Source organism: Berghia stephanieae, chromosome 12 (assembly GCF_034508935.2).
Source record: "Berghia stephanieae isolate SIO BIC M18660-M18661 chromosome 12, UCSD_Bste_1.3, whole genome shotgun sequence".
Taxonomy (NCBI): Eukaryota; Metazoa; Mollusca; class Gastropoda; order Nudibranchia; family Aeolidiidae; genus Berghia; species Berghia stephanieae.
In genome coordinates this window covers 23,612,813-23,640,312 of record NC_088371.1, presented here as the reverse complement: position 1 = coordinate 23,640,312, position 27,500 = coordinate 23,612,813, and the positions used below count along the sequence as shown (strand labels likewise).

The following is a 27,500-nucleotide window of genomic DNA, read 5'->3' as shown; positions in this document are numbered from 1 at the left end:
ACAAACAATCAAAACATAAACAAAACAAAAACAATAACAACAACAACAGAAATAACCCCCAAAAAATCATAACAAAACAAAACGAAAAAAACCCAAAAACAATTTTAAAAAACCCCAACAAAACACACACACACACACACACACACACACACACTATATATATTATATATATATATATATATATATATATATATATATTATATAATATACAAATATATATATATATATACACACACACACACACACACACACAAATCACACACACAAAAACTTACGGTTCAAACAAATTTATTTCAGAATGGCGATATGATGCCATTTACCTCAAGTTAACAATCACTGCCTTTGTTTACTGAAAAAATGACCGTTCGGACTGTCCGAATCAGGTCAAGGGGCGTGGTTATGTTCTCTTCCCGATTGACAATGCTTTGTTGGGTCAACTGTAATTTTTTTATATGATTAAAACGACAAACAAGATTGAGCGTGACCAACTCAATTATAGAAGTTGACGTCACTCGGGTCTTTGTTATTGTTTTTTGTCATCCGCATTTATGAGTAGTTCTCACTAAACTGTATTAACCAGCCTCTTTGTGGATTTGTGTGTGTGTGGGGGGGGGGGGGGGGGGAATGAAAGAATCGTTTAAATTTGGGTTTTGTCTTAACTAATACAAATATTGGACTGCCGTGGTACCACAATGGGTGTGATCTAGAGTTAGGACGACGTTGACATCACTCGGGTCCTTGTTATTGTTTTTTGCCATCCATGTCTATGAGTAATTCTCATCTAAATGTCTTATCCAGACTATAAATGTTCAAGGTTACACATGGTTTTGTGTGTTGGTCCGTTATACTTCCGGATGGCAATATTGTGAGTGTCTTACCCAAGCTCATACTATCTACAATAAACTCTGGCCTCGGTATTGTGTCCTCATATATAAGGCTCTTCCCACACATGAATCCACTCGACAGGTATGAACTTGTACCCCCAGTAGGTTGTAAACGGTATCATAAAAATGCCAATACAGAAAGGACGCCTATCAGTTAATCTCAAAGTACTTTCCGCCAGATCTTAAAGATACAGCAATATAAAGCGACTGAGAAGTTATCTCGATACCTGTCTGTTTGTTTTAAAGTCGAGTTAAAATGAATTGTGCAATGGGGAACACCAATCGTGTGATGGAAAAAAAGGCGATGTAAAAAATCCAAACAAACCCACAAATACCCAAGTGATTCCAATCTCATTGGAAGTGTATAACTGCTCTTCCAGAGAACTGGATATATACCTTTTGTAATTGGATTCAGTAGTCTGATGTCACGCCGCCCGGCAACGGCGGCCATCTTGGTTCTAAACAAAGAAAATCATTCCTGTTTATTCTTCATGCTGGCTAGAACTTTTCATATGCCTTGTGATCAGAATGTGTAAAAGTCAAAACATAATCCTCTGGAATCGCTTTAATGCTCGCCGGGGAAATATTTCATTCGGGCGTCCGCCATTGTTCCGATAGTTTAGAGCCAGTGTTAGTAAGTTACCATGCATCATTAGGAAGGAAGTGACGTTACGACTGTTGAAGAGTATAAAAGAGTGCTTTTCCAAAACTCGTTAAGTCGATTTTTCTACTTTTTGAGATTTTTCCATCCATTAGATAAAATGAAACGTAAACTTTATTTTAAGCATAATTTGGTCCAAAAATTTCCTAAGATTTGTGTGAATTTGAAGTTTAAACATGATAAAATAACAGACCGAATGAGAAATTTAAGGGGAAATAATCCTCAATATCTCAAAATGGGAAAAAAACGAAGTAAGGGAGTTTTGTAAATGTTGCTGCTTGAAGCTCAAAGAAATAAATAATAATGTGAAATTGAATGTAAGCTTATCTCATTCATCTGTGGTGTTTCATTCATCCTGTTTTGTTGATAAAGGGGAAACCCGAAACGTTCATTTGATCTGTTTTTGTATTTGAATTGCAGCTTACATTCAATTTCACATTATTATTTATTTAAGGGAGTTTTGGAAAACCACTCTTTCAACTGATCTTCTGCTGATTGCCAATAAAGATCATCCATGCTCGCTCTTTTACGTCTCGAAATCTTAAGAATCTGCCTATAGATAGAACGAAGATGACGCCACTCAGGTCGTTGTTATTTTTATTTTTTTTTTTGCCATCCGCGTTTATAAGAATTTCTCACTAAACTGTATTAACCAGACTATAAACGATCATGGTTACACATAGTTTTGTGTGTTGGTCCGTTATACTTCCGGATGGCAATGTTGTGAACTTCTTAGCCAAGTGCATACTATCTATACATCCTGCTACCAAAATAGTCAGGCCACCTTATGATTCAATATGAATTATATTACTGGTTATTCGTCCTCCGATGGGCTGGTTACATACACACTTCTAAGGAGGTTGGAACCAACGGTGTGACGTCACCATTTCTCTGCCCTATTAACGATTGATGCTATTGAATATTCACTGATCAAGTTGATAACTAAGCGACTTGCCTCTCATAGTGGGCAGGGAGGTACTTGTTGTGTCTTCTATCCCCCTGTATCTGTTTTCCAATTGTTTTCAGTCTTTGTCTTGGAATGAGATTACTTAGTTTTATCCTGACCCTGGCCGGTGTCCTTGGCTGTGTATAGTTTTTGGAGATGAAAATTTTTCCCTTGTATATCATCTCTGTTATGAACTGTTATTTTTTCGTTTTTAACATATGCTTTGTAAACATTTGAGTGTATTCCTCATATTAAAAATATTGTGCTGGTGTTTGGGCGGGACTTTTGGATGATCTCAAACTAAGTACAATGATAGTGTGCTCTTGGAATCTACATCTGTCCCTTATTTGAATAATTTCCCCTAAGCCTTACTTTTTTTGTTTTTACTATTATATTTTCTTCCTTTTTCCTGGCGCTGATATGACCTAAATGTGTTGCAAGCGCCATGAATCCCTTACAAACATAAAAACAAAATATAAGTGACTTGCCCGAATTGTAAATTATGAGCTGACCCCCTCCCCCCCCCCCCCTTCTCCTCCACAAAAACACATTAAAACTAAAAAAGAACAAGAAAACAAACAACGACAAAGGTTTAAAAAAAAACAAACAAACTAGAAAACAAAGCCATAAAAAAAATACAAGAACGAACAACGGACCTTGAGACATGAACTAAGACACAATTTTTACCCTTATCTTTGAACACCAACTTTGGCCATTATAGAGATGCCTAGTGATTCATATCGTGCTCACGAGCGATTTATCGATACCGAATGGGTCCTTGACATTCCGATTTTGGTCATCGATATCAAATAATTGCCATGTCTAGTGGGTTCTCTTCTCTTTATTTCTTATTGGTGCTATGCGTTTAGGCAAACTACTCACAACAACCATCAGTCGGATATAACGTACTAACAACATACAAAACTATGTTAACCTTAAACGTTTACAGTCTGATTAATATATAGAATGAAGTTGACGTCACTCGGGTCTTTGTTATTGGTTTTTGCCATCCACGCTAATGAGTTATTCATGAACTGTATTATCCAGACATGGTTCAAGGTTACACACAGTTTTGTGTGTTGGTCCGTTAAACTTCCGCGTGGCTATGTTGTGAGCTTCTTAGCCAAGCGCATACTATCTATAAACGATGACCGTTCAATGAATGGGGTGATACGTCGAAAAAAATCAACATTTTATGATTCAAATGTTGAATAAAATTTAAACTCACTTTTCTTTTGTTTTAATAGATAACACGTTTCCACATCTTAAGAGAACTCCAAGGAGATTTTTATTTGCGGCTATCTGGTCTTATGGTAAGACATTGGCTTTCGGATCGGATGGTCCTGGGTTCGAGCCTCGCTCAGCACATAGTTGAGTTCTTGGTAAAAGATCTACTCACATTTTCTCACGTGCTGAGATGTAAAACGAGTACCCGGTCGTCAAGAGCGTTGTCTCTGTCCGAAAAAAAATTGTAATATCGCCTAACAGGCTTCATGTCTCGTCCTAAGTGTTAAATCTTCCTGTTGGCCAGGAACACCTTGTATAGCGCTTTGAGCACGTTTAGTGGATATTGCGCTATATAAAAGCTCAATATATATTTTAAAAATGTATTTGGGCATGGAGATATATTTTCATTTGATATAGTATTATATATTTGGGTCCCTGGGTGGGGATCCTGACCTTCCATAGTGGGCAGGGAGGTCCATACTGTGTCTTCTATCCCCTTATATCTGTTTTCCAATATGCTTTCTGTCTTTGTCTCGGAATGAGATTACTTGGTTTTGTCCTGGCACTGGCCGGAGTCCTAGCTGGGAGGGAAGCAGTCAAATGCATAATTATTGTTTTGGGAGATGATATTTTTTTCCTTGTAAATCATCTCTCTGTTATGTATTATTATTTTTATTTTGAATGTATAATGTAAGCATTTGAGTGTGTTCCTCTTTGTTGGGGATAGTGCTAGTGTCTGGATGAGACTTGTAGGTGATCTCAAACTAAGTACATTGGTGGTATGCTCTTGGAATCTACATCTGATCCCTATTTGTTCTCAGTTCCCCTTTTTCTTACTTTTTCTTGGGTGCTTTAATTGTAATTCTGGAACTTTTCACTATCCCATTTTCTTCCTTTTTACTGGCGCTGATATAACCTAAACGTGTTGCAAGCGCCGTAAAACCCTTAAAAACAAACACACAAACAAACATATATTTGGGTCCCTTATCGTAGATTCTTTCCCAATGTTAAGAACGGAAAATGGTTCATGTGGTTTATGGGGGCAGCATGGCTCACTGGTACCCGGAAGGTACCGAGTTCGATCACCCACCGCTGCACCGTGTAGCATTGAGCAAGTCACCTGGCCCAAGTTCAATTTGCGGTGGTGTAATGCGGATGACGCCAGGGTTATTCCAGTCTTCCCTTGGAATAGACCCTGGAGACACATTTCCATATGGGATGAATAAAGGGAATTTTGATTTTAATTCATTTAATTTTTTAAATTTTAATTTTGAGAAATTGATTGTATGCAAGTAATCCCACCTTATTGTCATACTCGCTAACAGGATGATTGATACATAAACAAATGATGGCATCTGTTTACGATGGGATTTGACGAAACAATTTTGATTTTTGATAAAATCATCACGATGTCTAATCAATCTCATATTACACACAAACCATCTTCATGTCAATTGGGTTGAACAGTCGTGACGTCACTTCCCTCGTAATGACGCATAGTATCTAGTTCTAAACTATCGGAACAAAGGCTGGCCGCCCTTATGAAAGACTTCTCCGACGAGCATAAAAGTGTATCCAGAGGAGAAAATCATTATAAATCTGATCATGTTTTTGACTATTCTACATTCTGATCACATGACGTGTGAAAAAGTTCTAGCCAGTATGAAGATCAAAAAGTACCGATTTTCTTTGTTTAGAACCAAGCTGCTGGTTGCTGGGCGGACGTGACGTCTGACTATTGAATCCTATTGTAAACATAATGATGATGATGTTGATGATGATGATGATGATGATGACGATGATGATGATGACGATGATTTTGATGATGATAATGATGCTGCTGCTGCTGCTGCTGCTGCTGATGATGATGATGATGATGATGATGATGATGATGATGATGATGATGATGATGCTGATGATGGTGATGACGTCAATGAAAACTCCCTATTTTTAGGCTTTGCCATTGTTACAACAACGAATGATCTTATCATATCAGGCGTAACCTTCTTCTATTTAATCATCATTAAACCCAACCTGCTGCTGTGTCAAACGCTTGTTAGATTGAATCATTGATCAATTTATTCATGGATTGATGAGTTTGATTGATGAACTCTAGTTGTTATCGTTTATCATACGGCTTTATAATGGAAACGATGTTGTCAATATTTAAACAGTTATCGGCCATACTCCTGAAAAACACGTATTTCAACATTTGGCCATAAAAACTCGTCCTTCAAATATCGATGGATTTAAACGACCCATTATCTTGGCAAAAACTTTCAAACCTGGGACTTCGCGAGGTATTTCTTATTTCCATGTTTGAGAGTTTTTGCTAAGTTGAGAGGTCATTTAAATCGATAAGTATTTGAAGGAAGAGTTTTCTGACCAAATTGTAAAATATGTGTTGTTTTTTTTTTTCTTTTCCAGAATATGGCAGTAATTGTGGTTAAAATGCCATAGAGATTTGGCATGGAAAGATTACATTGTGATGAACAAGGAATTGGAACAAAAATAGCGGCACCTGATAAATGATTTATCGGTTGTCTGGGAAGTTTTTATTATTATTGGGAATCGGGCAGAGATGTCGATATGTTACAAATTCTACTATTCCGGTTCCAAAATCATTGGAAGTTTGGTATATAACCCTCTCCTTACCACCTACAACAAGATCGTCACATTTGTTACGACACAATATGCATTTTTCTTATTCAGATATATTTTGTACATCACAAAGTTTGGAGAAGGATCTTTGTTTAATTAATAAGAACATAAAGTTGTTTTATAGAGAGATTGTTTCTGCTGGTCAAGCCGGCCATTTGGGGGAAAATACTGAAAATGATCGATAAGGAGAAAGATGAACAGTCCTGATTGGAAGGTCTTTTGATTATTAGGAATAGGGCAGAGATGCCGTTATGTTACAAATTCTACTCTTCCGGTTCCAAAGTCTTTGGAAGTTTGGTATATAAACAGTCCTGTCTGGAAGGTTTTTGATTATTAGGAATAAGACAGAGATGCCGTTATGTTACAAATTCTACTCTTCCGGTTCCAAGTCTTTGGAAGTTTGTATGTAAACCGGCCTTCGGAGGACTGATAGTGAATAGAATATTTGTGACCCATCGTCTCAAAACAGTATTATGTCGGAACGAACCAGATGATTAAAAACCGAATTTAATGTTAAACTGGTCTAAATATAAATTGCTGGCATTAGCACCCTAAAATATGGTATCCATTCTCCTCAATAAATCGTATAAACTCAACATAAGTCTGGTATAGATAGAACGAAGATGACGTCACTCGGGTCTTTGTATTTGTTTTTTTTTGCCATCCGCCTTTATGAATAATTCTCACTTAACTTTATTAACCAGGCTATAAACATTAATGTTTATACATAGTTGTGTGTTGGTCCCTTATACTTCCAGATGGCAATGTTGTGAGCTTCTTTGCCAAGCGCATACTATATATATCTGGCTATAAAGTCAATTTTAACAACTTAACCAACCCGACTTAATACCGTTTTGAGGCGATGGCTCAAATTGAATCATAAGGTGGCATAACTATTTTAGTGGCAGGATGTATAGGAGGGTTCTAAATATTACAGGACGTAAAAGAGCGAGGATACCCTTAGAAAGAATGACTCCACTATAACAAAGAAAGTATTGGACTGGAACCCTCAGGGCAGAAGATCAAGGGGAAGGCCAAGGGGAACATGGAGAAGAATTAAAGAAGCTGATATACAGGAAGAAGTGATAAGACATGGAACGAGATAAAAAAAAAGTTAGCTCGGGGTAGAGAAGGATGGAAATTGTTTGTCTGTGGCCTATACCCTGACCCAAGGTGAAAAAGGCAATGATGATGATGATGATGATGATGATGATGATGATGATGATGATATGTTTAGACCAGAAAATAAGATTCCATCACTCTGAAACCAGAAGACCAATAATTACACAATCGAGGTATGTATCCAGAGTGGTTTTACACTTCCAATGGGATTGGAACCGGATTTTATAAAATTCAACTTCACACTTTCGTTGCCTATTGGTATGCGACCTGCACCCGCTTCACGCGCAAAGGGATCGAGATAGATCCCGAGTGACTACGAGTTTTTTTTTTTTTCTGACCCCTCTGTTCACCCACAGCAGTGTAAGGCGGAAAGTACTTTGCGATCGACTAGCCAACAGCAACACTTAATATTGTAGGACGAGACATGAGGCCTGTTAGGCGATATTATATTTTATCGGACAAAACACGTTGTAAACGGGCTGGTACTCATTTTGAGTACAGTCAGAGAATGTGAGTGAAGAGTCTTTTCTAAGGATTCAAATATACGCCGAGCGAGGTTCGAACCCAGGACATTCCGATCCGAAAGCAAGTGTCATACCACAAGACTGCATAGCCGCACATTAAAGACTGTTTTCTTCATCGGAGAGTCAGTTCTAAACATCATTCTTACCCCGACATATTTACCATTTGGAAAATAAACTGGTCACATATGTAAATTTAGTTATGTTCTTTAATTACACATTTTAAAATGGTTAATCTAACACGCTCTTCTAAGAAAACAAAAAACAAAAAAGAAAACAACAAAAAATAACAACAACAAAAAATAGCAACAACAAAAAAAAAACAAAACAAAACAAAAGAAACCCAATGTTATTCTAGACCGCACTGAATAAACCTCACAAACAAGAAAAAAAAACAACACCACTGGACAGGTCACGTGACAATAAATTTGCCCTACGGGTCACTTCATCTACTCGATAATCAAAATCGTGTATACTCACGCCCACTGAGATTATAACGATTAATAAACAAGTACTAATCACCTGGCTTTGTCCTGAATGGGCGTAAAATGACGAAACGTCTTTTTCTAAATTTGGGTCAGAATTTTCTCAACTTCCTATATCAATATAAATGTGAAATTGAATGTAAGCTTCAATTTAATATACGAAAACAGATGAAATGGACGTTTCGGGTTTCCCTTTTATCAACAAAACAGGATAAATGAAATACTAGAGATGAATGAGGTACCACCTTCTCTTATTCGACTTTAGTGTTTCATTCATCTTGTTTTGTTGATAAAGGGGAAACCCGAAACGTCCATTTTATATGTTTTCGTATATTAAATTGAAGCTTACATTTAATTTTACATTGTTGTTTATTTCTTCGAGCTTCGAGCAGTAACGTTTACATTATGTCAATATATTATTGTAAAAGGTTCACCAGTCAATGGAAGTGTACTTTCGAAATGACTATTATTATGTGTGTGACTATGTGGTCCAATGGTATAACACTCTCCATTAAATTAAATTGAATCGAGCTTTTATAGGGCGCACTATCCACTAAACGTGCTCAAGCGCTTTACAAATTGTCACTGGCCAACAGCAACACGTAACACGTGTAGGACGAGTTTAGGCGATATTACAATTTTTTTTCGGACAAAGACAATGCTCTTATCGGCCAGGTACTCATTTTACACCCGAGTACGATGGGAGAAAGTGAGTAAAAAGCCTTTTCCAAGGACTCAACTATGCGCCGAGCGAGACTCAAACCCAGGACCTTCCGATCCGAAAGCGAGTGTCGTACCAAAAGACGAGATGGATCGGAAGGTCCTGGGATCGAGTCCCGCTCAAAACGGCGCATAGTTGAATCATTGGAAAAGCTCTTTAAATACATTCTTTCACCGTACTCAGGTGTAAATGTAGTACCTGGCTGTTTACAGCGTTGTCTTGGTCGAAAAAAATTGTAATATTGCCCAACAGGCGTCATGTTCAGTTCTAGAACTTAAATGTTGCTGTCAGCTAAGGACCCGTTGTAAAGCGCTTTGAGCACGTTAAGTGGATATTGCACTTCATAAAAGCTCAAGAGAAAAGAGAATCTGACCAAAATGAAATTAAAGAGCGTTTTGTTCTTACCCAATGTCTGGCTCAAGAATCGAAAGACACTCCAACATCGATATTCGATATGAATTACCCTAATCGATTTATCTATCTGGCCACGATTAATGCAAAAGAGCAATAATAATAATATGACAATAACCAAAACAATACGGACGATTTTGGTAATAAAGCGATTTTTTATTATTACACATTTCCTGTTCGCAGAATTACCTGACTTCCGGTTGGATTGTTGTTGAAGCACGCGATGGCATTGGAGGATTCCCATTTCCGGTTTGTTACCAGATTGACTTCTGCTGTTGTACGTCAAAACTACCTCTGCCCATCCCTCTTGTTTTTCATCGTGTTGTTGTTTTGCGGGTGGATAACTCCAAATGTGTCTGGTAAGTTGGCTGAGCGCGTGCCCGGTTGCCGATTTTACAAGTAACTTGTTTTTGTTATGATTGCTTGTTCTTATTTTGTTTTCTTTCTTGCTTACTTCTCACGTGGCTTTTGCAAGAAATGGTCTTGTTTTGTTTTGTTGTGTTTCTAAAACTATGATAAATCGATGGTCGGCGGATCAAACCTCTGAAGCCCCGATTTTCACGATTGGCGGATCAAACCGCTGAAGTCCCGATTTTCAGGATTGGCGGATCAAACCTCTGAAGTCCCGATTTTCACGATTGGCGGATCAAACCTCTGAAGTCAAGATTTTCCCGATCGGCGGATCAAACCTCTGAAGTCACGATTTTCACGATCGGCGGATCAAACCTCTGAAGTCACGATTTTCACGATCGGCCGATCAAACCTCTGAAGTCACGATTTTCATGATCGGCGGATCAAACCTCTGAAGTCCCGATTTTCACGATCGGCGGATCAAACCTTTGAAGTCTATTTACGAACTTTGCGCACCATGTTTTATTAAATTTTGGGCGGATCAGACCTCTGGTGACATCAAATTAAATAAAACACGGTGCGCAAAGCTCGTACGTAGACTTCAGAGTTCTGATCCGCCATTCGTGAAAATCAGGACTTCAGAGGTTTGATTCGCCGACCATCGATATACCATTTTCTTTTGTCTTTGATATTTAGAGTCTGAATGTTCTCAACGCTTATATCCTGTTAAGAAATTAAGGAGCAGACATCGGCGTAAGATAGAGAACTGAACAAGTGTGTATGAAATGTGCCAGACAAATCAAGAAAGAAAATTACTAGAAAAAAAAACCATTCCAAAAAATCAGTGTACCTCGAGGCAGACTGATTTTTTGGGATGATTTTTTCTTATATTTTTCTTTCTTGCTTTGTCTGGCACTTTTTATAGACACTTGTGGTCAGTTATTATCTTATATCCTGTGTTTTCTTCTTTATTTTGTGACACACTTAAATTTGCTCTTTTGTTTTTCCTATGATTATATTCCCTGTTTTGTTGTTACCATTGTTGAATATACAATTTACTGTTGATGTAGGGGTCCCGACCGATAGCTCAGTTGGTGGGGCACTCGCTTGAAAATCAAAGGGGACCGAGATTGATCCCGGGTGGAGTTGAGATTTAATCTGACCCCACTCCCCTTCCTTGTCTATCATGCAGTTATTGGGTAGCTGGGTCTGATAATCTTGTGGAAAGTACTTTGCAATAGAATAACGTCCTATCCAACGGGTAGCAGGCAATTTTTATTGTCTTTTTCACGCTGTAGAAACCGGGATAAACGCCATAGGCCTAATGGTTTTGATGGACTATTGATGTTGTTGACATTGTTAATACTCTAATATATCTGGGTGGGTTCTTTTGTCCTTTTATGGAGGAAATGGCGTCATTTACTGTGTCTTCTATCACCCCCCCCCCCCATCCCCTATATCTGTTTTCTAAGTTGCTTTCTGTCTTGAATGGGATTACTTGGTTCTGTCCCGGCCCATGCTAGAGTCTTTGACTGAGAGGGAAACAGTCAATAAATGTATAGTGCTATTTTTGGGAGTTGATTCTTGTTCCTTATAAATCATCTCTTTGTTATGCAGAGACAAAGCTGTCAATGACCAGGTACTCATTTTACACAATGGTACGGTGAGAGAATGTGACTAAAGACCTTTTTCCAAGGACTCAACTATATGTGACCCATCTTCTCAAAACGGTATTATGTCGGAATGAATCGGATGCTTAAAAGTCGAATTTAATGTTAAACTGGTCAAAAATATAAATTGTTAGCATTAGCACCCTAAAATATGATATATGGGTGGGGATCCTGACCTCCCATAGCGGGCAGGGAGGTACGTACTGTGTCTTCTATCCCCTTATGTCTGTTTTCCAACATGCTTTCTGTCTTTGTCTTGGAATGAGATTACTTGTTTTTTTTTCCTGGCCCTGGTCGGAGTCCTGCCTGGGAAGGAAACAGTCGAATGCATAGTTATTGTTTTGGGAGATGATATTTTTTTCCTTGTAAATCATCTCTCTGTTATGTATTATTATATGTGTTATTTTTAATGTATAATGTTAGCATTTGAGTGTGTTCCTCTTTGTCGGATTTTGTTCTTGTGTCGGATGAGACATAGGTGATCTCAAACTAAGTACATTGAGGTATGCTCTTGGAATCTACATCTGATCCCTATTTGTTCCCAGTTCCCCTTGTCTTACTTTCTCTTGGATGCTTCAAATCTAATTCTAGAACTTTTTACTATCCCATTTTCTTCCTTTTTACTGGCGCTGATATAACCTAAATGTGTTGCAAGCGCCGTAAAACCCTTAAAAACAAAAACAAAAACATAAAATATGATATCCATTCTATTTAATAAATCATATATAATAAACTCAACACAAGTCTGATATTCCTGGCTATAAATTCAATTTTCAACATCTTAACCCACCCGACTTAAAACCGTTTTGGGGCGAAGAGTCACATATATGCAGAGCGGGTCTCGAACCTCGGACCTTCCAATCCGAAAGAGAGTATCATACCACAAGACCACATAGCCATTTTTGTAATTTTGTCCCAAGACACGAACACCCCTGGTAGTAATCCATTACCCGTGTTCACTTCCTTCAGCCTCGCTCTCAGCGTTACCATGACAATCGTAAGCGGAAGTCGCGTGGTCGTCAATATGGCGGATAATGGCAGCCGACAAAGGGGGACATAATTCGATGATGGACTGTTTACACCCGAGTTCAACAAAAGAGCGTTCCGCTTGGTTGGTTTTGGAGTAATTCAGTGTATTAGGAGGCTACAAAACGGATTTGTTCTATCGATAATGGCCATTGATTTACGATATTTTTTCATTTGTGACGCATCGTCTCAAAACGGTATTATATCGAATTGATATCGATGTTGTTGTAAATTGCATTTGTAGTCAAAAAGATGAAACGCTGGTAAAGCTCTTGTGTTTAATTGAGTAGTTCAAAATAATTGTAATGCGCCTTGTGCACGTTTAGTGGATATTGCGCTATATATAAGCTTAAGTTTTAAAAAAGTTTTATGGAGAACAGAAACAGATAATCTGATATTTCTGAACATTTTAGGCTTGGTTTTGTTTTGTTTTGTTTTGTTTTCTATTTTTTTTTTGTCTTTGTAATGCGCCTTGATCACGTTTAGTAGATATTGCACGATATAAAAGCTACATTAAAAGATATTTTTGTTTGTTTGTTTGTTTGTTTTAAAATTTTTTTTGTAATGCGCATTGAGCAGGTTGTGGATATTGCTCTAGCTATATAAAAGCTATATTTTGTTTGTTTGTTTGTTTTTATTTTTGTTGTTGCTTGTTTTGTTTTTGTTTTTTCATCTATTTCGCTTCGACTTAGTTCCAGTTTGACGCGTCGAGTCACATATGAATACAGGAACTTACTACACAATACTGCGATGTTTTTTAATCTTATTAATTCTATTGAATTTTTAAGATAACGAAAACTGCAAGTTGTGCATTACAACGAGAAATGAAGTAAGTAGGAAAGTGCCAGAAGACAGTAGGGAATAAAAATTTCGCGGCGGCGATGGGGCTCGAACCCGCGACCTTACTGGTACGACGACTTCTCCTGGTCGGAGAAGGCGTGACTCTACCGTATGAGCTATCCACGACCCCCCCCCCCCCCCCCAAAAAAAAAAAAAAAAAAAAAAAGATCGCTTCTCACCCTAGTCTTATTAGAGCTTTCTCTCCCTGACTTCTTGAGGTCACAGGTTCAACACAAGCTGTGCATTAAAACTTTCAATCATGCTATCAAAATAAATAAATAAATAAATAAATAAATAAATAAATAAATAAATAAATAACAACGACTGTGGTCCTGATAGCTCAGTGGGTTGAGAACTCACCTCAAAATCAAAGGGCATTGGGGTATCCATCCCGAATGCAGTCCTTTTCTTCTTCTTCTTCTTCTTCTTCTTCTTCTTCTTCTTCTTCTTCTTCTTCTTCTTCTTCTTCTTCTTCTTCTTCCTTCTTCCTTCTTCTTCGGGTTAAGGCAGCCAGAACCATCTTGTTGACGATTAATGCTGCGCTGTAGTATACATTAAATTAAATATGAAATTGAATGTAAGCTTCAATTTAATATACCCCCCCCCCCAGATAAAATGGACGTTTCGGGTTTCCCCTTTAGCAACATCGTCTGTAGTGTTTCATTCATCCTGTTTTGTTGATAAAGGGAAACCCCAAACGTCCATTTTATCAGTTTTCGTATATTAACCCTCTCCTTACCAACCATAGGCGAATCGTCACATTCGTTACGGTCCAACCAGCACGACTATCATTCTGATTTATTTTGAAAATCACACAATATAAAGAAAAATGTTTTATTATAGCTATAAAAACGTGACACTGTGTTGTAGAGTTCATTTTGATGATCAATATTATGCTTAGAATGTATTTGTTGCCTCTCTGTTTGAGTAAGAAAATTCTATTTTTGTGTTAGGTGGGTGTGAAATTTTGGGGAACATTCTGAAAATGGCTGGTAAGGAAAGGGTTAAATTGAAGCTTAAATTCAATTTCTCATTTTATTTCTTTCTTCGAGCTTCGAGCAGCAACATTTACGTTGTAGTATACATTGGGTAGACGGGTAAGACGTTTTTGAAGGTGTCCATGTTGGGGACAAGACAGTTTCTTCAAGGTTGTTCCATTCCTTTGCTGTTTTGGGGAGGAAACTCAATTTTTAAAAATCTCAGCTCCCACCCCATCCCTTCGCACTCCTTGTCCACAGTATGCGCTTGGCTAAGAACCTCACAACATTGCCATGCGGAAGTACAAACGGACCAATACATAAACTATGTATAACCTTAAACGTTTATAGTCCGGTTAATACAGTTTAGTGAGAATTACTCATTAACGCGAATGACAAAAATCAACAACAAAGTCCTGAGTGACGTCATTATCGTTCTATCTATAGAAAATATAGCACTCACTCACTGTTTTTAGGTCTATTGATGCTTTGCATCAGCCAAATAGTTCAAAACATTCGCCAGCCGGAAATAACGTACAAACACACACAACTATGTGTAACCTTGAACATTTATAGTCTGATTGATACCATTTAGTGAGAACTACTCATAAAAATGGCTCGCTAAAAACAATAACAAAGACCGGAGTGACGTCAACTTTGTTCTGTTAATAATCAAAATGCATAAAGAAAGTTCAAAGGGTATTCTATTTCTAAATTATAGTAAATCCTAACTCGTCTCGTAAAAAAATCCTAGTGTGTCTCTGATTGCGTCCTGGGTGGGGTTCCTGACCTCCCATAGTGGGCAGGGAGGTACTTATTGTGTCTTCTATCCCCCTATATATGTTTTCCAACATGCTTTCTTTGTCTTTGTCTTGGAATGAGATTACTTGGTATTGTCCTGGCCCTGACTGAGAAGGAAACAGTTAATTTTGGGAGATGATATTTTGTCCTTGTAAATCATATCTTTGTTATGCGCTGTATTATGTTTTGTTTATAATATATGTTTATATATATATTGTGTCTGGATGAGACTTTTAGGTGATCTCAAACTAATTACTTTGATAGTGTACTCTTGGAATCTACATCTGTTTCCTACTTGAACCAGTTCCCCTTTGTCTTACCTTTTCTTGGGTGCTTTAATTGTAATTCTAGAACTATCCATTTTCTTCCTTTTTCACTGGCGCTGATATGACCTGAACGTGTTGCAAGCGCCGTAAAACCCTTAAAAACAAAAACAAATCTGATTACGTCATCATTTCGAAGTCACTTTGCCAAAAATAACAACAAATGTCTTGGCAAAACAAAGGGTGACTGGATTGGTGAAAACAGGAAATGGGTACTTTAAACAAACTGGGTCAGTTAAACCCTAGGCTTACTGCGTGCGTCGATGGTCTTGAAATAACGTTTATTGCAGTATTCACGCATGCGCAGTGGGTTGTCATTATATTTTTTTTGAACAAACTGGTGAAACCGAAGTGAACTAATTTGCTGGTTTGATGACCAAAGTTATTATGGCTTCAATTATGAAATGGAAATAGGGAATGAGATTAGCGGAAGAGTAGCGTCCCTTGATTGGACGTCACCGGCGGAGAAGTTATTAGAGAGAGAAAACGGCAAAATGGTTTTGCGCATGCGTCTCTCGTCCTCGCTTCCGGTGAAAGCGGCATGAGACACTTCACCGAAAGCGAGGACGAGAGAGAAGCATGCGCGAAACCATGTTGACGTTCTCTCTGTAAGGTGACGTCCAATCAAGGGACGCTACTCTTCCGCTAATCTCATCCCCTATTCTCTCAACCCAGTAGATATATGAGAATTAAATAAATAAAAAAGCATAAAAGAATAATTAAACACAAACATAAATATATAAATATGTAAATAAATAGATAAAAACATACATAGATTACATATGAAAACATGATTAAGTATTTCCTGTTACCGAACACAATAACAAATGGGTGTATATCGACGGGCACTTATTTGCAGGTCTGATAACCCAATAACTCATGGGCTCATTGTTGTAATGAAATGGAAATCTACAAAAAAAAAAAAAAAAAAAAAAAAAAAAAATGACGCAAAATATTGTCCATTGCAACAATGTTAACTAGGCCCATAATGGGCATGGATGTCAGACCTGCATATATGCATACGTCGGTCTATATAGCACAACTTGGAAAAAGACCCCCAGCCCGCTCCCCCCCCCCCCCCCCCCAAAAAAAAATCCAAACAACAAAAAAACAAACAAAAATAAAACAAAGCAAACAAACAACAAGCCAAACAACAAATAATAAAACACAAAAACAAACAAACAAATAAACAAAAAATCAAAACAAAACAACACACTCGCCCAACCCCTTCCCCCCCCCCCCCCCAAAAAAAAAAAAAAAAAAAAAACCAAAACAAAACAAAGACAATAAAACAACAACAGAGAAAAAAAACAACAAAAAACAAACACCCCACTCCCCCCCCCCCCTCCCCAAAAAAAGAGAAAATAAAAAACAAATTCAAAACAAAGACAAAACATTAAAAAAAAGCTACTAAATAATAAACAAAACAAAACAAAACGAAACGAACCGAACCGAACCGAAACACCGACCGTGCCAACGTGTCTAAATATCCACACGACCATCCCGTCCCGGCCCCGCCTGGGGTAACGTGTAACATCCAATAACATATAACATACTATTTATCCAAACCATCTCAGGGGCCATTAGCTCTTGTTGTCACAGTCCATCTCAACGACCTGGTGATTGTCCTCCACAGTGTTTGACAATCCAAAAAGGTTTTCAATTCTTTCAGTGTATTTGTAGGACTCATTATTTCTGGTCATTTTAACCTTTGACCCCCATTGATTATAGATAGAATGCGCTTGGCTAAGAAGCTCATAACATTGCCATCAGGAAGTATAACGGACCAACACACAAAACTGTGTGTATCCATGAACGTTTATAGCCAGGTTAATACAGTTCAGTGAGCATTACTCATAAACGCGGATGGCAAAAAAACAATAACAAAGACCTGAGTGACGTCATCTTCGAACTATCTATAGATCTGACTGGCCATGGAGGCTTTGTTTGTTTGTTTTTTTTTTGTTTTTTTTTTTTTGTTTCTAAACGATTTTAGATTTTAAAGTTTATTGAAAAATACAAATTTTGAGGGTTTTCTGGTTTTAAATACGATTTTTAAGTGTTTTTTTTTTGGGGGGGGGGGGGGGGGGGGGGGGGGGCGGAGGAGGGTTTTAAAAATTATTTTTGTTTTAAACGTGTGGAATGGCAGACATAAACCACTGCCGACGTGTACTTATTTGCAGATCTGATAACCCAACTCCTAATGGGCTCATTGCTGTATTAGAAATATCAATAAAAAAAAAATGATGACGCAAAATATTGTCCATTACAACAACGTTAGACTAGGCCTATGATAATGATGATGATGATGATAATAATAATAATAATAATAATAATAATAATAATAATAATAATAATAATAATAATAATAATAATAATAATAATAATAAACAATAATAACAATAACAATAATAATAATAATAATAATAATAATAATAATAATAATAATAATAATAATAATAATAATATAATAATAATACATAATAACAATAACAATAACAAAATAATAATAATAATAATAATAATAATAATAATAATAATAATAATAATAATAATAATAATAATATAATAATAATAATAACATATAACAATAATAATAATAACAATAATAACAATAATAATAATAATAATAATAATAATAATAATAATAAAGATACATGGCATTTATATCACGCATTGTCATCACTGTGTGATCCTCAATGCACGTTACAAATGAATATACAAAATTTACATTATATATAAAACGTATAGATAGAATGCGCTTGGCCAAGGAGTTCACAACATTGCCATTCGGAAGTATAACGGACCAACACACAAACTCTGTGTAACCATGAACTTTTATAGTCTGGTTAATACAGTTTAGTGAGAACAACTCACATACGCGGATGGCAAAAACAATAACAAAGGCCTGAGTGACGTCATCTGCATACTATCTATACCACAATGATATCAATAGCAGCAGTGTAGGTAATATATGGTATCAATATCATGAAAATGTAACGGTAAAAAGGTAGATAGTGCTTTCACAATGATTTAAAACTATCAATAGAGTTTGCCTCTGGCCAGGTTATTCCATACAAGGGGCCCAGTGTGGGCAAAGGAGCGGCTTCCATATAATTTATAAGTTGGTTCGGACGTCAGACCTGTATATATGTATACGTCGGCCGCTGCATATAGATAGTTCGAAGATGACGTCACTCAGGTCTTTGTTATTGTTTTTTGCCATCCGCGTTTATGAGTAATGCTCACTGAACTGTATTAACCCGACTATAAACGTTCATGGATACACACAGTTTTGTGTGTTGGTCCGTTATACTTCCGGATGGCAATGTTATGAGCTTCTTAGCCAAGCGCATACTATCTTTAACGAACACCAAGTTTCATACAGTATGTGGATATAAATTCAATATCATATTACTTAGTTCATCCAGATAGAATACCGCTTCGAGACGTACGGATACAAATGTAGATCAGTAAATAGATAGTATGCGCTTGGCTAAGAAGCTCATAACATTGCCATCCGGAAGTATAACGGACCAACACACAAAACTATGTGTAACCATGACCTTTTATAGTCTGGATAACACCGTTAAGTGAGTATTACTCATAAACGTGGGGGCAAATAACAATAACAAAGACGAGAGTGACGTCAACTGCATACTATCTATAGATGAAACAAAATTGACGTCACTCAGGTTTTTGTTATTGTTTTTAGCCAGCCATTTTATGAGTAGTTCTCAGTAAACTGTATTAACCAGACTGTAAACGTTAGTTTTATGTTGTGGTATAGATAGTATGCAGATGACGTCACTCAGGCCTTTGTTATTGGTTTTGCCATCCGCGTTTGTGAGTTGTTCTCACTAAACTGTATTAACCAGACTATAAAAGTTCATGGTTACACAGAGTTTGTGTGTTGGTCCGTTATACTTCCGGATGGCAATGTTGTGAACTCCTTGGCCAAGCGCATTCTATCTATACCGCTTCGAGACGTACGGATACAAATGTAGATCAGTAAATAGATGAAACAAAATTGACGTCACTCAGGTTTTTGTTATTGTTTTTAGCCAGCCATTTTATGAGTAGTTCTCAGTAAACTGTATTAACCAGACTGTAAACGTTTAACGGTACACGTAGTTTTATGTTGTGGTATAGATAGTATGCTCTTGGCTAAGAAGCTCATAACATTGCCATCCGGAAGTATAACGGACCAACACAAAACACTGTGTGTATCCATGAACGTTTATAGATAGAATGCGCTTGGCCAAGGAGTTCACAACATTGCCATCCGGAAGTATAACGGACCAACACACAAACTCTGTGTAACCATGAACTTTTATAGTCTGGTTAATTCAATTTAGTAAGAACAACTCACAAACGCGGATGGCAAAAAACAATAACAAAGGCCTGAGTGACGTCATCTTCGAACTATCTATTGTCAGGTTAATACAGTTCAGTGAGCATTACTCATATACGCGGATGGCAAAAAACAATAACAAAGACCTGAGTGACGTCATCTTCGAACTGTCTATATTTTTAGGGGCAGCGTGGCTCAGTGGTACGGTCTTTGCTTCCTACCCGAAAGGTACCGAGTTTAATCACCCGCCGCTGCGTTGTGTGGCCTTGAGCAAGTCACCTCGTCCTAGCTCACTTTGCGGCGCTGCTCTGCGGCTGACGCCTGGGTTGTTCCAGTCTTCCCTTGGAATAGACCCTAAAGACAAATTTCCCCTTGGGGATGAATAAAGGGAATTTTATTTTTTATTTTTTTATTTTCGGCTGGTGAAGGTTGTGAGTTTTTTGGCTAAAGGCAATGCATCAGTAAGGCGGTATCGTGGCTCAGCGATATGGACTTTGATTTGTATTCCAAATAAGGTATCGAGTTCGATTACCCGCCTGGAAGTTTGACCAAGATTCGAAAAAAGTGTGTATGAAACAGTGCCAGACAAAACAAGAAAGAAAACTGAAACAAAACAACAACAATAACATGTGCGGCTATGTGGTCTAGTGGTATGACACTCGCTTTCGAATCGGAAGGTCCTGGGTTCGAGCCTCGCTCGGCGCATAGTTGAGTCCTTGGAAAAGGCTCTTTACTCACGTTCTCTCACCGTACTCAGGTGTAAAATGAGTACCTGGCCGTTAACAGTGTTGTCTTTGTCCGAAAAATTGTAATATCGCCTGACAGGCGTCATGTCTCGTCCTACATGTTAAATGTTGCTGTTGACCAGGGACCCCTTGTAAAGCGCTTTGAGCACATTTTAGTGGATATTGCGCTATATAAAAAGCTCAAAACATACAGCCCCCCCCCCATAAATAAAAAAAAAGACAGAAAAAAGAAATACCCACTCCAAATCTGTTTTTCTCGACTGAGGGATCGAACTTCAGACCTCCTAGCAAATGTGACCCTCCGTCTCAAAACGGTATTATGTCGGGATGATTCAGACCCCAAAAAGTGAATTTAGAGGTAGGACGATGAGAAATTGGAGCTTAGAAGTTTTTGCAATGCAAGAAATAGTCTTTATACTCCACCATAACGTACAGAAATTAAACCCAAGTTGGATATTTGTGGCTATGAATTCAATTTCCCTTACCGAGTGGATCCCGACATAATACCGCTTTGATGCGGTGGGTCACAAATATGATAAATACATCAATTAAAAGATTATAATAAATAAGAGGATCCCAATAGATAGTTCGAAGATGACGTCACTCAGGCCTTTGTTATTGTTTTTGCCATCCGCGTTTGTGAGTTGTTCTCACTAAACTGTATTAACCAAACTATAAAAGTTCATGGTTACACAGAATTTGTGTGTTGGTCCGTTATACTTACGGATGGCAATGTTGTGAACTCCTTGGCCAAGCGCATTCTATCTATAGCTCAGACAGTAGAGCATTCTCTTCTCACGCAATGGGACCGAGGTCGAGACCGGGTAAGTCGAGCTTTTTTAACCCCATTTTCCTTCAGCAGTAATTGGGGTTACTTGGACAGTCAGATCTGGTGGAAAGTGCTTTGCGAGAGCCTAGCGTACTGTCCATATGTAGCAATGACTATCCCGCACAAATCTTTGGGCCTCTTTTTCGCTCACGAAGTGCCCAAATTCGCGGCAAAATATGGGACGAAGCCGTTTCGTATATGCTATTTTAAAAAATTAATTACGACGCTGTTTATCGATGAATATGACTGAAAGTTGGCACACAGTTAGAGAAAAGGTCATTTTAGATTATGTCAAGCGACAAAACTCGTGCGATTACCGGAAAATTGTTAAAAATAGATTTTTACCCTTTGGAGTAAAATATTTCTAAAACTACCGGGCGTGGAGGTTTTGTCGCTGACAAGGTAATACATGAACATTTCTTATTTTTGGTTGTAAAATTTCATATGAATATGACGAGTACTTTTCCCGTATTTTACAAAACACCATCCTAATTTGCTCTTCAAGCTTCAATCTTTTAATCCACTTATTACGCAAGATACAACCAAAGATAAAAAAAAAAATGCCGAAAAAGCGTCCCATATTTTCGCGTTTTTTTCCCTCTTTGCGGGTCATCCAAATAAATGACACCTTTGAAACTGCATAACTTGTTTATTTATGAATGGATTTTCAAAATTCAAAAACATTTTTAATCAGTGGAGATAGAGCTTTGATATTAGACAAAAAAATTCTCAAAAAGAGAAAAAAACATTTTTCATAATCATTGCTACCATATGGTAGAAAACAATCGTTATTGTTCGTTTCAGGCTTTAGAAGCTGGGGTGAATTCCTGATCAATGGGTCTTATGGCTCTAAATCTAAGAACTGATTTTATGATAAATGGATGGGTAAATGGTTATGATAAATAAATAAATAAATAGGTATGCTGATCTGACAAATAAATAAATAGATATCACTAACAAATATATAGATACTATGACAAATAAATAAATAAATAGATAAATAGATCTGATAAATAAATAAATAGATGATAAACAAATAGATAAGAATGACTATGATAAATAAATGAATAAATAAATACTATAAATAATACTCCTAGATAGATATGAATAAATGTAAATGATGAATAAATTGATACGATGAGTAAATATTTAAAAACTATGATAAATAAATAGATACATTGCTATGATATATACATGAATACACGGATATGATAAATGAATAAATAGATAAGTTAATAATAGTATTCAATTCCTTATATCTGGTTCATAATAACATAACACCATATTCACACAATGAGTCAAAATTAAATGTTCAAGATTCAGTGAAAACAAGTATTTGTTACGTGATATTTAATGTTATGTAACAAGTAAGTGTAGTACTAGTCGATAACTAGTACACTGTGCATTGATTGGTTGCATGTTGTATAGTGACCTTGAGTGTTTTTCCTTCAAGGTCAAAGAGCTGCGGAGTACGAGTATTTGTTTGAAGTGGGTACTCAGGAGGCATGTTGAAACTAGTTGTATAATACTTGGTGGTGATGATGATGATGATGATGATGATGATGATGATGTGATGCTGCTGCTGCTGCTGCTGCTGCTGCTGCTGTGGATGATGATGATGATGATGATGATGATAATAATGATGATGCTGGTGCTGATGATGATGGTGATGCTGCTGCTGCTGATGATGATGATCGTGATTGTGATGATGATGATGATGATGATGATGATGATGATGATGATGATGGTGATGACGATATAGATGGTGATGGTGATGATAATGTTTACTATTACTATTAAAAAATAGAGAAATAAAATTCCATTTATTCATCCCCAAGGGGAAATTTGTCTTTAGGGTGTATTCCAAGGGATGACTGGAATAACCCAGGCGTCAGCCGCAGAGCAGAGCCGCAAAGTGAGCTAGGGCGATGTGACTTGCTCAAGGCCACACAACGCAGCGGCGGGTGATTGAACTCGGTACCTTTCGGGTAGGAAGCAAAGACCGTACCACTGAGCCACGCTGGGCCCTATGATGGTCGGTGTGTTATTTATAGTGAATTTTAAAAATTGAATAGGGAATGAAGACACGCTGTTTCATGATATTGATACAATCAGTTGTTGAATATTGAATGACCGACCTTTGACATCAGGTGACACTAACCCAGGGTTGATTACGTTATAAAACAATGGCATTAATGTCAGATGAAAAACCTAAACATTGTGTGCATGATATAGAACCTGATAAAGCTGGCAGAATAATATTACAAAACTTCTTCTTATTGGTCTTCTTCTTCTTCTTCTTCTTCTTCTTTGTCGTCGTCGTCGTCGTCTTCTTCTTCTTCTTCTTCTTCTTCTTCTTCTTCTTCTTCTTCTTCTTCTTCTTCTTTCTTCTTCTTCTTCTTCTTCTTCTTCTTCTTCTTCTTCTTCTCTTTCTTCTTTCTTCTTTCTTCTTCTCTTCTTCTTCTTCTTCTTCTTCTCTTCTTCTTCTTCTTCTTCTTCTTCTTCTTCTTCTTCTTCTTCTTCTTCTTTTCTTCTCTTCTTCTTCCTTCTTCCTTCTTTCTTTCTTTCTTTCTTTCTTTCTTTCTTTCTCTTCTTCTTCTTTTCTTCTTCTTTCTTCTTCTTCTTCTTCTTCTTCTTCTTCTTCTCTTTCTTCTTCTTCTTCTCTTCTTCTTCTTCTTCTTCTTCTTTTTCTTCTTCTTCTCTTCTTCTTCTTCTTCTTCTTCTTCTTCTTCTTCTTCTTCTTCTTCTTCTTCTTTCTTCTTCTTCTTCTTCTTTCTTTCTTCTTCTTCTTCTTCTTCTTCTTCTTCTTCTTCTTCTTTTCTTTCTTTCTTTCTTTTCTTTCTTCTTCTTTCTTTCTTTTCCTTCTTCTTCTTCTTCTTCTTCTTCTTCTTCTTCTTCTTCTTCTTCTTCTTCTTCTTCTTCTTCTTCTTCTTCTTTTTCTTCTTCCTCTTCGTTCCCCACTCATATCATTGTCCACATATTTGATTGTCTAGTTGATGAAGGAACGCCGTTGTCTTCATCAGCTTTGCCAGGGGCCCAATGATTGTCATACAGTTTAGTCTGGAAAGATGTAGTGGCAGACCACAAATCATCTCTTGCCGTTCTTGCATACTTGGACAGATCTAGAGTAATTATGATGGGCGTCTTAAAATTGAGCTTTTATATAGCGCAATATACACTAAACGTGTACAAGGGGTCCCTGGCCAACAGCAACACTTAACATGTAGGACGTGGCATGACGCACGTTAGGCGATATTACAATTTTTTTCGGACAGAAAGATCAGTTAACGCTATTAACGGCCAGGTTCTCATTTTACACCCGAGTACGGTGAGAGACTGTGACTAAAGAGTCTAGGCTGGATCGAAACCAGGCTCTTCCGATTCGAACCCGAGTGTCATACCAATAGACCACATAGCTGTATGGGCTTATTCTTCTCCTTCATCACCATCACAAATGGATGTTTCTCCTATTTCTACCATCTTGTGCTGGGTGGGGATCCTGACCTCCCATAGTGGGCAGGGAGGTACATGCTCTGTCTTCTATCCCCTTATATCTTGGTGGGGATCCTGACCTCCCATAGTGGGCAGGGAGGTACATGCTGTGTCTTCTATACCCCTGTATCCTGGGTGGGGATCCTGACCTCCCATAGTGGGCAGGGAGGTACATGCTGTGTCTTCTATACCCCTGGTATCCTGGTGGGGGATCCTGACCTCCCATAGTGGGCAGGGAGGTACATGCTCTGTCTTCTATCCCCCCATACCCGTTTCCCAATTGTTTCCTGTCATTGTCTTGGAATGAGATTACTTAGTTTTGTCCTGATCCTTGCCGGAGCTCCTTGGCTGGGAGGGAAACAGTCGAATGTATAGTTATAGTTTTGGGAGATGATATTTTTTTCCTTGTAAATCATCTCTGTTATACATTGTATTATTTTTAGTTTACATATTATATTATATAATTGGTAAACATTTGAGTGTATTCCTCTTAGTTGGGACATGTGCTTGTGTCTGGATGAGACTTTTAGGTGATCTCAAACTAAGTACATTGGTGGTGTGCTCTTGGAATATACATCTGGTCCCTATTTGTTCCCAGTTCCCCTATGTCTTACTTTTTCTTGGGTGCTTTAATTGTAATTCTATAACTCTTTACTATCCCATTTTCTTCCTTTTTACTGGCACTGTTATATAACCTAAATGTGTTGCAAGCGCCGTAAAACCCTTAAAGACAAAAACAAACAAAACCATCTTGTGCATGTGGTGTTTTGGGCGGTTGTGTGTCCTGATCGCAGTCTAAAGATTGTGACCAGGGTCTTTTCTATTTGATTGTTTAATTCGGTCACGTTTATTGTAGCTTGGGTGCGTCTTGTACTTATCAAATCAAGAAATTGAGGAGCAGGCAGCGATATAAGATTAATAATCATAATAATAATAATAATAATAATAATAATGATAATAATAATAATAATAATAATAATAATAATAATAATATAATAATAATAATAATCATCATCATAATAATAATAATAATAATAATAATAATAATAATAATAATAATAATAATAATAATAATATAATAATAATAATCATAATCATAATCATATAATCATAATCATAATCATAATAATCATAATCATAATCATAATATAATAATAATAATAATCATAATAATAATCATAATAATAATCAATAATAATAATAATAATAATAATAATAATAATAATAATAATAATAATAATAATAATAATAATAATAATAATAATATAATAATAATAATATAATATAATAATATAATCATAATCATAATATCATAATCATAATCATAATAATCATAATCATAATCATAATAATAATAATAATCATAATAATAATCATAATAATAATCATAATAATAATAATAATAATAATATAATAATAATAATAATAATAATAATGATAATAATAATGATAATAACAATGATAATAACAATGATAATAACAATGATAATAACAATGATAATAATAATAATAATAATAATAATAATAAATAATAATAATAATAATAATAATAATAATAATAATCATAATCATAATCATAATCATAATAATAATATAATAATAATAATAATAATATAATGATAATATAATGATAATGATAATGATAATGATAATGATTATGATAAGAATAATAATAATAATAATAGTAATAGTAGTAGTAGTAATAATAATAATAATAATAATAATAATAATGATGATGATGATGATGATGATGATAATGATGATGATGATAATAATAATAATAATGATGATGATGATGATGATGATAATAATAATGTACTTTATTCATCCAAAAAGGAAATTTTTGTACAGACGTATATAATGCCGACAACACATAAATATGGTATATGTACATAAATGTGGTAAAGTAAAACTTGGTAATAGATATAGTGTAATAATATTGTAAGCTGTAAGAACTACGCACGTGGAATAAATCACAGCCCTTAGTAAAAATATAGTGTCACTTTTATAAATAAGAATCGTAAAAACATCCAGTCAAACTTGTGAAAACACAGAGCACAGCCAAAACACGTCTGCAGTAGGCAATCAGAATGTCTGAAGTTCGATTCGATCCCCTGTCGAGGTCCACTGATTTTTTTGGGATGGTCTTTTCTTGTATTTTTGCTCTTTGCTTTGTCTGCCATCTTTTATACACACTTGTTCAGTTCTTTATCTTCTACTTACTTACTTACTTACTGACTTATAACCAGCGACCATCTGAGCTCTAGCCCTTCAGTCTAGTGCCATGACGTAGAAGTTAGACGTCTTTTGTAGTTGTTCCAGGTGACTAAACTCCCGTACTCTGGAAAAAAAAAAACCCATATTAAAAAATTTGGCCAGATAATTCGTCCTTCAAATATCGATCGATTTAAGTGACCCTCATCTTGGCAAAAACTCTCTAACCTGGGACTTC

General features: G+C 36.6%; 1 protein-coding gene across 1 annotated transcript in view; it reads left to right on the top strand.

The window, feature by feature from the left end:
- LOC144958367 (uncharacterized) overlaps positions 1 to 27,500 on the top strand; it is a 126,362-nt gene that overhangs the window by 19,459 nt on the left and 79,403 nt on the right. The window contains exon 2 of the mRNA XM_078890330.1: positions 9,823 to 9,998. Within this exon, the coding sequence (XP_078746456.1) occupies positions 9,863 to 9,998 (136 nt within the window). The 5' untranslated portion in view covers positions 9,823 to 9,862. The remainder of the gene's footprint in view (positions 1 to 9,822; positions 9,999 to 27,500) is intronic.